Source organism: Grampus griseus, assembly GCF_964374135.1.
Source record: "Grampus griseus genome assembly, chromosome: 3".
Classification (NCBI taxonomy): domain Eukaryota; kingdom Metazoa; phylum Chordata; class Mammalia; order Artiodactyla; family Delphinidae; genus Grampus; species Grampus griseus.
This window is the reverse complement of record NC_139019.1, coordinates 55,997,134-56,011,864: the sequence shown is the minus strand read 5'-3', so window position 1 is coordinate 56,011,864 and position 14,731 is coordinate 55,997,134. Positions and strand designations below refer to the sequence as shown.

The following is a 14,731-nucleotide window of genomic DNA, read 5'->3' as shown; positions in this document are numbered from 1 at the left end:
TATCACAGGGGTTGGCTCGGTGAGTCATTTCACCACTGATATGAAATGTTTTCTTTTATTCCACTGGGCTGGGCAAAAAGGACTGATGACACATTAAATGAATTTTGATATAGTGCACATGGTGTCAATTTTTAGAATTTGGTAGGTAGAGAAGAAAAAAGTTTGGTGGGGTTTTTTTTGCATCTTGGAGACAGAAAGTTATAGACTGCACATTACTACAAAAAATTACTGGTTCTGGCATCAGTTCACACTATGCAAAGCATGAGTAGTTCATCCAGCAGATTCTCTGCAAATACAGACACTCTGAAACCAAGATGGTCAGAGCAGTTGGATAATTATGTGAGCAAGGAGCCAAAATTTGTCCCCCATTTGCTCTTGTTTGAATCCAGGGTGAGATCTTCTACTCTATTACAACTCCTGTTGTTTTCAGGGCAAGCTGGGCATGAGTGGCTAAAATCAAATCTGGCTGAAAAGTTTTCAACACACTGTTTAGTACTGCAGGATGCGAAATGCAGAAGAGTTAATTGGGACCAAAACAGAGACTGTGACTTAATGAAAATGCTGTTTTCTTTCTCCATATTATGGCCCTATGCCTAGCAGGTAGTGAGGGAGAATCATGCCATAAACTCCAGTCTTCTTCCTTCAGTTAACAGCAAAGCTCGTAAATCGGCTCAGCGTTTCCAGTGAAAAGAGCTCTGTGTCCTTCCTTAATGGTAAATGATGAGGGCAAAGCAAAGATTTCATTTGGGCCAGGCATCCCTGCGCCAGTGGGTCTAAACTCTTCCCTTCTAGTACTGGAGTGGTTTTCCCTGTCTCATACAACCTCCTGGATACCAGCGTTCTGAGGCTACTAGTATGAATGTTTGAAAGGGTTATAAAATCTGAATTTTCCAACGTTAGATTGCAGTAGAATAGCCATTTTTGTTTTGTTAGCCTATGTGTCCTACATTTTATGTGAACGGTCACAAAACAACAAGTCTTTCTTTGACTTTGCTGTTTTCCTCTGACTTGATGATCTTCTATAAAAGGGATAAGAATCAACTATTTTGGAAGCTAAGAAAACTGATAAACAGCAAATGGTAGCCATCCATGGGGGAGTCTTTGCTCAAATATTTGCTGACCAAAGCAAACATCAGCACCAACTATGGTTTCCTGTCCAATAATTAGCATAGACCCACATCACCATCACTATAGAACAGTTACAATTGTCTCAGTCCTAATTTTCACACAGAGCACATGCAAACTATTCATGTTTTATAACACATTTTTGAGGAGAAATCCAGGATAACTCAAACTGCTGAGTCTTTAATAGTGAAATGCAAAAATTAAGTTTAGTTCATTTTAATTTTTGAAATTCTGCCCTGTGGGGTGTGGCAGGTAAAGGTATGATCCAGCTGTGTGCAGGGGGTGTTCAGTCACTAGCTCTTTTTATGTGACGTAGGTAATCACCAACATCAAGGAGAAGGTAAAAGGACTTGTGGAATACCTCCTTACTTTCCATCTTTTCACCTCTACCCAGAGAGTTTCTATGAAATGAAGGAAATGACCCCCCCAAAGGAAACAAAGCTGTGCAGAATTCTGAGGAAGTCAAGGGCCTTGAAAAACAGCAAAGAGGCTGGTGAATGGAAAGCTATGACGTACAAGAGAAAGCAGAAAACAAAAGTCAGCACTGCCAGACAGGTTTTTTTTTTCACAGAGGGAAAATCCGGTTCCTTTGGAGAAGCAACAACGCACTGTGCATGAGACAAGAACACAGTCTCAGGCTGGAGAGAACCCGTCATGAAAGAGACAGATGGAAAGGGTCCGGGAGGAGGAGGAAGAACAAGCGCTGCGGCCTTGGAGCAGCACAGCAGAAACAAAGCCCCGATATCCCCCCAGAACCGGCTTCCAGACCTGTGCCAGCACGTACACTGGAGACACAGGGCCTCAAGGGCAAAGACCGGGTCTCACAAGTGCCCGCTCAACCAAGGGACAGGCGAGAGCAACGAGGAGGAGCCAACAATGTGAGCAGTGACAAGGGGACCTGTGAGTAGGTCCTAGACTCGGGACCTGAGGCTTCCTCTAAAAGGGTTTGCAAATCATCACCATGATAAATGCTAGCTAGTAGAGCCCGTTATACTAAAAGCTCCTGAATAGGCAGAAACACGTCTTCTCTATCTCTGTTACCTTTGTTTCCCCAGCACATCATCAGGCTCAGTCGATGTTTGTTGAACCTCACCGAACTTGGCCAGTTAAATACGTGCTGTCCTCCTGAAGTGGACACTTGGGAAGTGACCAGAGCCCACTAATACTTCTCAAGCACACTGACTCTGCTACCCTCCCCTTGTTCTTACAAAGACGGGTGGGTGACATGACCAGAAGGAATATTGTTTGGGGCAAAGATAGTCCTTTTTGTTAATTACCTTTTCTAATTAAATGCAGGCATACTGGAAGAGGAAGGAAGATATAGGAAATAAATGACTTTACAGCAGATAATATTAATGAAATAAGATTGCAATTTCTAAACCATAGCCTACTAACTACATTTCCTTTTGTGGTTAGATTACTTGCTTGGCTAATGAGGAAATACAGCAGACAGCGTATCTGGGTTTTAGCAAGATGTTTAACAGGATCTCTGCACGGTATGACAGTAGAACTGGGTGGTCCTAGCCAGCCATATAAATTCTGCTGCTCCATGTCAACCTGGGGGGAGGTCTGCGATGGGCTCATTTATGTCCTGTTGGTATTGACGTGAATGAAAATGGTGAAGGCATGCTTATCAAATCTGCGGACAGCATGAAAACAGGAGGCCTAGGCATTGTGGGGCGGCAGAATTAAGACATCTAGGAAAGCCATTGACATTGGGATGACGATGACTAAGTCACCTCTAACAGAGGTATTCTAAAGGGATAAATGTAAAGTCCAGTAAACCAGCTGGGAAAGCAGGATTGGGAGATGGGGCTTCTCAACAACATCCATGGAAAAGACTCAGGGATTTTAGTTGACAGTCAAGTGCATTTATCATAAAGCTAAAGAAGTTTAAATCTCCAGGCTCCTCAGCGGCCTGGTCCCTCCCAAAGTCCTGTACTTAGTTGTGTATTAATAATTTTGTTTTCTGTTTCTTAAAGGGGACCGCCCCCCCAAACTGTGTTAATTACAGAGCTTCTCAGAGCCTGCATCCCTTCTTCACTGACATTTAATTGTGGATGGTGATGGTCAAAAGTTAGTTTTAGACTCATTGAATAGAAAATTGTATTGAAAACTGTAGAAGTCACTGACCCTCACACTCCTAACCTGGTCAGTGACCCCTGGAGTATGGTGTCCAGTGTGAGTCATAGCATTTTAGAGAAACTGGACCAAAAACAAACAAACTGAAATTGCTCGCTCCTCCTCCTTGGCCTTAACCTCTAAACGCTAGACCCGGGCCCCCTTCTCTTCTAACACATTCCTCCCTCTAGACTACTTCATCTATTTTCTAATGTACTGATGGCTTCCACATTAATGTCTCTAGCCCACTCTTAGTTCCCCGAGCTCTGGACTCCTAGATCTAATTGTCCGATAACGCCAAGGCACTGAAACATGGCCAAGAATGAGCTCCTGAGTTTCCCCCATCCCCACCCTACCCCCGCTTCCTGCCAATGGACAGTGACCAGAGAATGTAAGGAACTTTTAATATCTTGTTTCATGGAGAACACTGAGTAGATGAAAATGATTAATCTGGAGGGGAAAAAAATTGGCAGCACTGGTGAAGGGTGTTAAGACACTGTCAGGTGGAAAAGGGATCACATTCCTTCCATGAAGATACGATGAGACAAATGAGGAAAAACTTTCTAACAGAGAGAATGAAAAATGTCCCCAGGAGATGGTGATTTCACCATCCTCAGATTTCAGGGAGGGATGGGTTAGCCAGATGACTGTTCTATCTGTAGGCTCTGGTTTTGTCGTTGACCTCCAATGACTCACAAAAGCTGAAGCTCAAAATGCACTGATAATTCTATTTTTCAGTCCATTTATTTTTAGCTATTCTTGTTAAAAAAAAAAGTGTCATTTTTGGTTTTGCCAAATTGTGTTTCTGGTTTCTCTGGAGTGACTAGTATGTTTCAAGGACTAAATAAAAGGAGCAAGAGTAGCCATCAAACGGCCTTTAAGATCCCTTAGTTACTGAGTCATTCTGTACGCAAAACCTTCTCCCAAGGCAACAGTAGGCAGTAACGGCTCTAAAAGCCTGCTAACCACTGGCCTGCTCCGGTGGTTTCCAACCCACTTTGGCTACGGCATCTTTTCTCCAAAGTCCAGAATGTAAAAGAGGTAAAGGCCCAGGTACTCTGGCTGGGACAAGGGGAAGTGAGTGAATTCTACCCTGTGTCTCCCCCCAGCACCCCTGACACCACTGATCTAGTCTGTAAGGGAAAGTTCTAGAGATCTTTTAACGTATGTTGAGCACTACTTCCCCAAAGTATCGGGGTGGGGGTTACGGGGCCGGCAGAGGAGAATATGACAGAGCCTCTGGCCTTTAAAATGCCTGCCTGGTATAATGAAAATGTGTGCCCTTCCGAGCACGCCTCAGTGATTAGAATTCAGCCCTTGCACGGAACTCCCATGTTCCAGTTAAAGCTGTTTCTTTTTCTTCTGTAATTAGTGGTAAATTCTGATATATGCACAGTCCCTTGTGCTAAAATTCTACTTCTGTGGGCTAGTAAAAATGATTTAAGCAGCAATATTCACAACACTACCTTACTGACACTGCCTTAGTTAAAGACAGAGAGAGAGGTATTATTTGGGGTCCAGATGGGTGGATTGTGATACCTCCAGATTTAAAATTCTGGCAATGACAAACCCTTTTGTTTACATATGTCCTCTGTTCTATTTTACTGTAAAAAAAAAAGACAAACCAATGACATGCGGGTAGAAACCAACCACTAGAAACTAACTGTGGAACTGCACCGGAATGTAGGAGAGGCACCTGTGTTCACGTAAATGAGCTGAGGGTTCAGGGCTGAACTGAACCTAGAGCAAGCCAGTTAACCGCCCACCCGGTACTGGGCCATGGGGCTGTTTCCAGGCCTCTGCAGCCCTCTCCCTTGCCCAGGCCAAGGTGCTGATAGTGGGTGTGACCTCTGAGCTACCAGACAGATGCCCAGCTGGCCCTGGGCAGAACACGAACCTGGGGACACAATCTTGTGTAAGATTCTGACAATACAGTGATCACACACCCATCTCAGGGCAGCAGGGAGAGTGAGAATTAGAGCTCTGGCTTGGGAATCTCAATGCAATCAAACAAGGTTGTGAGGGAGCCCTGGGCCCTTTCTCACCATGGGGGGGAGCCTGGGCTATCTGCCTCGGGACCCAGATGACATCATAACTTCTGAAAGCTGGAGAAAAATGTTCCTTTTTATTCCTCCCCAGTGAGTGGAGAAACAGTGATGTCATCTGACCAGTCTTTCTACACAAAGCCTCCAGGTGAACCTAACGAAGCTGGGCAGTTTATTTACAGCTCTTGCCAATGATGGAAAGTACACAGAGGCCTCTCAGTGACTCTCGGGGCCAAGGAAGATTAAATGCAGAAAGACAGATGGCCCTTCCCAACATCCACGGGACTAAGACGCCGCCATCTCAGGAAGTTCTCAGGAAGATGGTTTTAAATAGATGTGGCAACTCCTCCTGTCAGCACGTCCCTCAACCTCTCCATGTAGAAACCTGCTATCAGCTACGGGCAGCCCCAAGCTGCTATGGTGACAGCCCTGAATTGTCGCTCTAACTAGGAGACCAGAGGCGCATTATTTTGCAAAGAGAAGTTTCCCAACCAGATAAATTCGCAAGCAGAAATAACCAAATTCAAATGTTTGATCTGATTTTACCAAATACCACTAGTATCCTATAATTTTCAAAACTTCACATGTATCATCCTTGAATAAGATATATTCGTTAGCAATATTAATGATCCCACTTCAGTCCAGCTATTTTAACCATCCTTCTCCTGGGGCATGGACATGTCCCATAGACACACCCCGTTTTCCTACATGCCTCCCTTTCTTGGGCTATTCAAGCAGCCCAAGTTCAAACACTGGGGCCAGGCATTAAAAGTAAGAGAAATCAGAAATTATTTGACCAGGATAAGTAAGTACATGCACTGAAGGAGATCAGGGCAGTTAAATCCTACCCAAAATCCAAGAGATCTTTGGAGTATTCTTTCAGAAAACAGGAAACCTGGGTTTTCTTTTGGACTCTGTCATTCCAAGTTTCTCCATCACCTTTGCCATCTGTAAAATGCTGACTGTACCAACCCCCCTCCATCTGTATCTCGGGCACATTCAGAATGGTTCCAATTAATTATAGATGAGTGCTCTAAATTCCTCGGGAGATGAGCCACAGGACTGCAGGGCACTGCACCACGCGGTTTTGCTTATTTCAAAGGCGTGCAACACCCCCTCCCCGCAGCCTCCTATCTCCCACCACCCTTTCAAAGATCAGCCTAAGGCTACAACAATAACCGAGCAACTGTAAAGCTTGGATACTCCCAGACAGGAGCCTACCTCTTGATCGGTGAAAATCTCTATGAAGTTCTGGAAGGAGAAAGAGCCGGACTGGAGAATGAGCTCTCCGGTATTTTCAAAGCACTGCCCCGTCAACACGAGCAGCTTGTGTCGGGCGGCGTCCGTGATCATTAAGCGCACCTGAAACAAAGCACGGGGAGCATGAGCCATGGGGGGCGCTGGAATCCCACCTTCAGGATCAGGCTGGCCCTTGGAGCTCTTGAAGTTTCTTACCAACAAGAATTACGCGTTCCCCGGTATTCACTCTGCCCCTGGGGTGCTGGACAGAGCCAATGACTGTGGTCACCAGCTGCCCATGAATGCCATTTTCCAAATCTGGCCACCACCAAGACAGTAGTAGGAGTTAACTTTCTCCCCTCAGTTTCCTTGTCTTTTTCAAAGCAGTCTCCACAGCTGGCAATCATTTGTTGCACAGCTGTGCCTACTAGCAGCGTGCAGTCCGTGAGACATGAGTATCTCACAGGCTGACTCACCAAGTACAGTCCAGGTCTCCCAACTGCTGCCTCAGGAAACATAGGTTTCCAGCTAGGGTCCCAAGTCAGCCCCTCCCACCCAGGACCCCTTTCCTGCCAAGCCATACACCGAACACACAGCTCCCAAAGCAGTCTCCAATGGGATCAGCAAGGTGCCTAACGTTGAACTTGAACATAAACAAAAGGCTGCCCTGATTGGGAATCTTTTAAATAGAATTGTAAAAGGTTTGCACGAAAGAACTCTCTGTTCTTTAAGTGGCAGGGAGCCAGCCTGTCCTTCAGCAGAAATACCACTCCAAGCACCAAGGTTATTCATTCTGAGCCCAACTCAGTTCAGCACAAAGTGACTGCCAGGCATCATGCTAGGCACTAAGGGAGGGATGCAAAGTAAGCAGGACGTGACCCACGGTCCCCACGAACCCCAGGATCCAGGGAAATGCACATGTACCGAAGTAATTGTTCCAGCCCCATCTGCTCCACAGGCAAGCCTGGGTTCCTTAAAGAAATTCCTCATTTTTTCCTTCTTCATTTCTCACAGCTGTTCCAGGCAATCTGCCTGCACATATATTCAACCTCCAGCTTTTTTCAAGTTGTATCTACTTCCTGATCCTGATGCCCAAAGACAGATTGCTAGCCCATCACTTGCCTCACCTTGTACCTTCAGGGATTGTCAGAGAGGTCCTGCTCATCTGGAGCAGATGAAATGGGATCAAAACAGGCTATATAATGAGAGCCACAAAGTGGAAGCAAACCAAATGTCCATCAACTGATGAATGAATAAATAAAAGTGGTATACCCATACATTGGAATACTATTCTGTCATAAAAACGAATGAGGTACTGATATGGGCTACGATGTAGATGCCTCTGGAAAACACTACGTAAAGTGAAATAAGCCAGACACAAAAGGCCGCATATCATATGATTCCACTGTCTGAAATAACGTGCTCAGAACAGGAAAATCCACAGAGGCAAAAAGTAGATTAGTGGTTGCCGGTGGTTGGGGGAATGGGGGTGACTGCTAATGGGCTTGGGGTTTAGGGGGCTGATGGACACATTCAGGAATTAGATACTGATGATAGTTGCACCATACTGTGAATAGACTAAACCCCAATGAACTACATACTTCAAAAGGATGGATTTTATGGCGTGTGAATTATATCTCAATTTTGAAAAACAAGCTACAGTCACAGAGATGCTCAGCGTGGGAGAAGAGATGCTGTGGATGGTGCAGGCCCCTGGGCCTGTGGCTATTCTAACTAACATCCAAGAAGCAACTCAATCTCAAAGGTACCAAACTGCAGTAAAGACAGTGGGAAACGGAGATGAAACAATTCTTCTGCCCTGGGTGAGCAGGGATTCTTGGCGTCAGCCTAGTTCCTACCTTACAGTAGGCTCTGAAATACCCACTCTCTCTGGCAACAATTTCATATGGTGGTAATAAAAATATTACTACTGAGAAAAGCCAACATATATGTTTCGGTTGTCATATGCCATGCTCTGTTCTAAGCACTTGACACTTCTGGACACAAAACTAAATGTCTGTGCTATTATGATCTCCATTTTATAGAGGTGGAATGAGACAAAGAGATGGTCAATGACTTGCCCAAGGCCGCCAGCTAATAAGTGGCAGAACCCAGGCAGTCCAGCAGCAGAGGCCGTGCCCCTGGCAGCTGTGCTGCCCTGCCTTTCAACAGTGCTAAGGGGGTGGGCAGGATGCTCTGAAGGAGGCTTGCATCTGAGAAGCCATTATTCTCCAAATTTGGGTCATGAAGGTCTCAGCCCGAAGGCTTGCAGTCTACTTCCCCTGCTATCTCCCAGCCAGACTCCATCCCAGCAGCACACCCTCCAGGTATACCCCCACATTCCACACCCGCTTCACCTCTACAAAATACTCCAGTTCTGGCCAGCATCTTCCACTCCGTCCTTACTGAAAGGGGCAGTCTCGGGTGGTACTGATGCAGAGAACCAGCCACTGACTAGGGGTATGGAAGCATCCCTGGACCCAGAACCTGTCTCTCCCTTGTCCCTCTCTGGCCACCTGCCCAGCCCCTCTCATCAGCTGGGTCTCCGTCCACTGTGTGAGGCCCTGCGGAGCCAGATACTTACCTCAGTGCTGACTGCTTCATCTGAGGGGTTGATCAGGACCACTGTTTCTAAAACGTCACTTCTGTGATGAAGGATCTTTTGTCCTGCAGGCACAAAAACACAGACAAAAGAGGAGACCTATAGCTTTTCCGAATTCAAACCGCCCCGCCTGCTTCTGGGACAGCAGAGGCGCTGCCGCCCAGGGCTCCAGGATTCCCCACTGTCCTGGGAAACACAATTGGTGTCACCAAACAAGATGGTCCGGGGCTCCACGGGCTCTCACAACCCTCTAGTTGTCAGGGTTGATCGCCAGGCTGCCTCTGCGCGTTAAGGGCGGTTTTCATCTGAGACAAGGGGTGGATGCCAGTAAAACTCAACGGGGCTCTTGACATTTCCTTTCTCATGGTAATTGAGGATGTTTCTCCGTATCAGCCTTTCTTCTGGTGAGAACGGCGCTGAGATTAACTAGGAGCCTTACTATGAATGACATACCAGAAACCCCAGCTAACAATTAGCCCAACAACCAGAATGTCTGTCTGAGGCAGGCTTACAGTCTGTTGGGGGATTCATTCATTAATTCACTTGCTCATAGAAAAGTGCAGAAACTGTGAGCAAATAAAGATGGGAGAACAACTCTCCCTCTGGAGAGGGTGGCCAAAAAAAAAAGACAAGCAAAGTGGATGGAGACCATGAAAGCAAGGGGACGTGAGGATGAAGGAGCCTGTCTGAGGAGGGCTGAAATTCTTCGGGGCTTTTGGCTCCCCGCACCCGAAAGGATTTAGGAACTTCATGTGGCCAGCATGGTCTACGGATGACCTTCTACAAGCGTCTCCCTCCTCAGACAATGAGATGAAAGTGATCAAGCGGATGTATGGCCAGAGTGGGTGATACATGCTCCGGCAGTGGGTGACGGACAGAGCTGCAGAGGGGTGTCCCTCAGACACACGGCTGGGAGACATGTGCTTGGGATGGTAGAAAAGGAAGGACAATGAAGCACTGGTGACAGGAGGAAATGGAGTAGAATCTGAGGGAGACAGACACCAACGGAGAATATACAAGAGAGGATGGCCAGAAAGCAACTGCTTTCCAGGCAAACAGTTCTTCAAAAAGCTAAAACAGAATTTCTCTATGGCCTAGCAATTCCACTTTAGGTGAACTGAAAGTAGGAACTTGAAAAGAGACTTGTAGGTCCATGTTCACTGCAGCATTTTTCACAATAGCCAAAAGGTGGAGCCAACCCGAGTGTCCACCGATGGATGACTGGAAAACAAATTATGGTCTATCCGTGCAGTGGAACATAATTCAGCCATAAGAAGGAATGAAGTTCTGATACATGCATCAATACGGACCTTGAAAAGATGCCAAGTGAAATAGGCCAGACACTAAAGGACAAATAATTGTATGATTCCATTTACATGAACTATCTAGAGTAGGCTAATTCACAGAGTCAGAGAGCAGATGAGATTTACCAGAGGCTGCAGGGGGAGGGATTGGGGAAGTTACTGCTAAATGGGTACGAGTTTCTCTTTGGGGTGATGAAAAAGTTTTGGGAATAGCAGTGATGTTGCCTAACACTGTCAATGTAATTAATGCCACTGAATTGTACATCTAGTAATGGTTAAAATGGCAAATTTCGTTTTTTATATATATTTTACCAGAAATGAAAAAAAATTATTAATGCAGTGTATCAAAACCGTTGAAAAGCACATGTTAAAGGGGCGAATTGTATGGTGTGTGAATTGAATCTCAATAAAGAGGTTAAAAAAAAAGAAGGTGGCTTTAGCTAGGGCTTTTTTCCTTTATATCATCAAGGAGCAGAAGTACTACAGAAACAGAATATTTTGAAATACTTACCACCACCACATTGACAAGCCCATTTTCCTCCATTGTCTTATCTTTGCTAACAGCTAATATTTACCAGTAAACCCCCACATTAGAAATGGAAAAAGCCCAAAGTAAATAATCGTTTCAGGCACTGTTCCAAGCACCTCAAAGTAGGAACTCATTTAGTCCGCAGAAGAGCTCTGTGACAGAGGTACCATGATTATCCCCTTTTACTGCTGAGGACAGTGAAGCCTATAGAGGAGAACTAACGAGCCCCAAGTCACAGAACTAAGAAGTGGTCACGCTGGGACCTGCACCCAGGCTCCTGAGCCCTCCGCCTCACTGCTCTGTGGATGAGGGTTTGGAAAAACAGACATGGTGCAGACATCGAATGCCAAAGGGAGAGCTTGGGAAAAATCCAAAGGAATAAAATCAGAGATGTGCTTAAAGAAGCAAGAACTCAGAAAGCATGAGGAGAAGAATATTGGCAAAAAGAAGAAAAAAAAAAGCGAAGGTGACAGAACACCCACATAAAAGAGGGTAAAGTTAAGGGAAGGGACATGACGTTTTACTACAAATGCCTGGAAGTGAAGAAACTCCAAAACAGAACAGTGTCACACAGTTTGAGCAGGTGAAGGACTAAAGCCTCAGGAAAAATAATCCAACTAAGCCATGGGAAAGAACATTTGTTTACTGTGGACGCTCAAGCCTGTAACTTATTAGACACGGCTTTTTGGCTTAGTTGTTTTTGCTTTTGACGAGCATGTGCATTTCAAGCTAAAGCGAAAGAACATCAAACTGAATTAAGCAAACGATAAAACGACAATCAGCAAAACAAGAAAACCGTCCCTTTTCTAGGTCCTTCCATCAGTGGCCTCCTCGAAACAAAGACTTCAGGAGCTTCAGAGGTGCTTAAGTTGAGGTGAAATTACGCGAAAGCTTAAGACTAAGGAAAGGTGAGTGTTCGTTTCCTCGATCGTACTTTGGATGTGCCTCCTTCTGGCACCCAAAGCCTCAGGCAGCATAATGCCAAGGTGGGGCTGTGGTCATGGCTATGCTCTGTAGGAACCCACAAAAGTAGATCCAGCGAGGTACATGGAAGCAGCTCCTTCCCCAGAGCTCCTCTTTCCTAAGTGATCTACACAGTGCCCAGACCCTGCTAGCTGCACCCTCCCAAATGCAAGTCCAAGCACAAAAGCCCAGCACCCCCTCCCCGAGACACACAGTGAGGACCCTCCTGCCAAGCCCCCTGGAAGGGGGTTCTTACCATCCTCAAGAAGTTCCTTTCCTCTTTGGCTTCATCACTTGCAAACAACACAAACGCCACGTGACAGCTGCCGTTTACCTCTACTCCTTCCAAGTCAGTTTTTGGACCTGTTGGCTCAGGAATTCAACCAAGGACGTTTTCTCTGCCCATCTTTGGAAATACGGACAGCAGTGACACAGACATGCACCAAGATGCCATGGCTGCTCCTTCAACAAAAGCCTTTTTACAGGATGGGATTTGAATGAAGAAGGGGATTTAAAGAGAGAGAGAGAGAAGCTTCAAGCTCTCATCACAGCCGACTGTTGGCCAGATTCTCGCCCCAGACGACCGACAACGTAAGCAGGGGCCGGGCCTTCCTGGCATCTGGCAGACCCAGGGCCTGCACGAGGGGCCCGGGCAAGCCATGCCCGCACTCCCACATCCCAGTGGGGTGCCAGCTCTCCTGGCCGCAGGCGGCTCTGGGCTCGGGCTGCTGCGACGCTCACGAAGTTGCATATTTGGGGAATGTTTCACACTGGGAAACAGGCCAGGCATTCTGAAGGAGAGGCCACCACCCTCGCCTGCAGAGGTCTCATTCAGTTGCTTCAGAAAAGAAGTTCCCAGAAGAGAAAGACAACGCGGTTGCAGCCTCTCTCTTTGCCATTATCGCCTGCATTCTCCAGAAACAGCTCACAGGGAAACCATTAGGCAGCCCGGATGAATAGTCAGGTCTCCTCAGCACTGGTCTGGGGGCACCAGAAGCGGGGGCTTGGGATGGACTGACTGTGTCACTTACTGCCGTGATAAGAAAAAAAGGTCCTTGAGGGCTTCCCCACAAAACTCAGGGTCACTGTGAAGGCTCAATCCTGGGCGGCAGGGAGGGCGGGGGGGACTGTTATGTGACAAAAAGGGGTGTGCTGCACCTCGGAATCAAAAGAGGAAGGCCTGGGGACCCCCGAAGCAGCAGGGCCTCACACACAATGAGACTTTTGTCTGTGGGCTCCCAAAGGCTATGCTTAAAACTCAAATAAGCCTGTATTTTTCAGCTATTGTTGGACCCTTTTTTAATTACTGAAATTCTGACAGATTAACTCCATCTATGTGTCTTGTAAGGTTGGGCTGTCTTAGTGGTTTACGTTTTACTGTATCCAGGTGACTTTGAAATCTCTGAGAGCAAAACGTCATTTTCTAGGTATTTGATTTTTAGGGCGCTTATAGGGTCTTATCTCCACAGAGTTAATATTCATCTAAAGACACACAGACACGCACAGACACAGGCTCTCTCCTGGTTTCAGAAGGGTCCGACCGTGGCTAAATTAAAAGACACGCACTGTTGAGGAACAGCCGTAACCAAGCCCCATAAAACTCAGAGCCTTCTCGCCGGCACACAGCTCCCCTTGTCTCCCACACACATCTCACACGTCGGCCCCAGAACACAGTGGCCTAGGAGGCTGTGGCGTCTCCGCTGCCAGGCCAACACCAGCCACGGTCTCCGCCCAGGCAGGCAGCCGCTTAATGAAAGAGCTGAGCGCAAAGGAGAGAGTGCTGGGCCCAAGCTGCAGGGGTGCTAAGAGATGGGAGAAAATCCTTGATGACAATAATAACCAGTAACGCTAAAACCTTTCAGATTGTCTTTAAGAGGAATGATAGCTGCATATCTTGGGGATGACTATGTAATTTCCATTTCCATTAATGATCGCAATCCAGAACCTTATCCCTACAACTTGCTTTTCCTAAAAAATGAACTCTTGCGAGCATAATGAAGAAACGGATATGAAGAATAAAGATAGCTTCTGTATCCATTCAGTATCGGGGGGCGGTGAGGAGAAGGGTCCTGAACCACTGATAGGGACGGACCGGTAACTGGGACGGGAGAAGAAGAGCCCTCTGCCCGCCAGCCCTGCCCTTTCCTCCGCCAGCTCCCGCCGCTGCCCTGTCTTCACCCACAAGTCCTCCAGCCCCTGGCCCTGGTGAAAATCAGAGTGGACTCTTTTTGGAAAAGGAATTTGATATAATGATTTAGCACTACCAAAAGGTCCAATGTGCAGAAGCAGAAATCTTAGAGAGGGTTAAAGAAGATTCTAGAGTTAGAAAGGGAAATGCGTGGGGTAGAGAAGGGCTGTGATTATTTAGCTAAAGGTAAGGTTTGGTAGATCAAGAAAAGCCCACAAGCACAGAAGGGCTTGAGGTTAAAGTCTGTTTTCCTCAGAGGGAAGGGAGGGAGGGAGGAAAGAAAGAGAAAATGACAGCAATGAGAGCTCTCCAACTCTACCTCTTCACCAAAGTGTATTCTCAAAGAGGAAACCTCTCACCTCCAATGTGTCAGTGCAGACCACAGGACACCAGCTGTCAGGGAGACGACACAGATCCCCTCCCCAGGGCAGTAAAACTCCTAATGCTGGAGGGAGTTTGATTCCCCAGGGGCTCTCACACATCAAAGTCAACTCCTTATCTTTCTCATCTGTCTGTTCTTGCAGCTTGCAGCCTGGGGCTGGGAAGAGGACCCTTTCCAGGCAGGGTGTCCCAGAGGCAAGGGGGAACAAGGGGGGAAAGACAGCAGAAGCATGA

At 46.7% G+C, this 14,731-nt stretch overlaps 1 protein-coding gene across 2 annotated transcripts in view; it reads right to left on the bottom strand.

The window, feature by feature from the left end:
- The window catches only part of MAP1B (microtubule associated protein 1B), a 94,016-nt gene that overhangs the window by 15,565 nt on the left and 63,720 nt on the right, over positions 1 to 14,731 (bottom strand). The window contains exons 1-3 of one of the 2 annotated variants that reach the window (XM_082651456.1): positions 12,185 to 12,281; positions 9,115 to 9,197; positions 6,513 to 6,653 (exon numbers count right to left, since the gene is read on the bottom strand). In XM_082651456.1, coding sequence (XP_082507582.1) covers positions 6,513 to 6,644 — 132 coding nt within the window. In that variant the 5' untranslated portion in view covers positions 6,645 to 6,653; positions 9,115 to 9,197; positions 12,185 to 12,281. Of the gene's footprint in view, positions 1 to 6,512; positions 6,654 to 9,114; positions 9,198 to 12,184; positions 12,282 to 14,731 lie in introns of those variants that run through there. The other variant, XM_082651455.1, reaches the window with a different exon arrangement.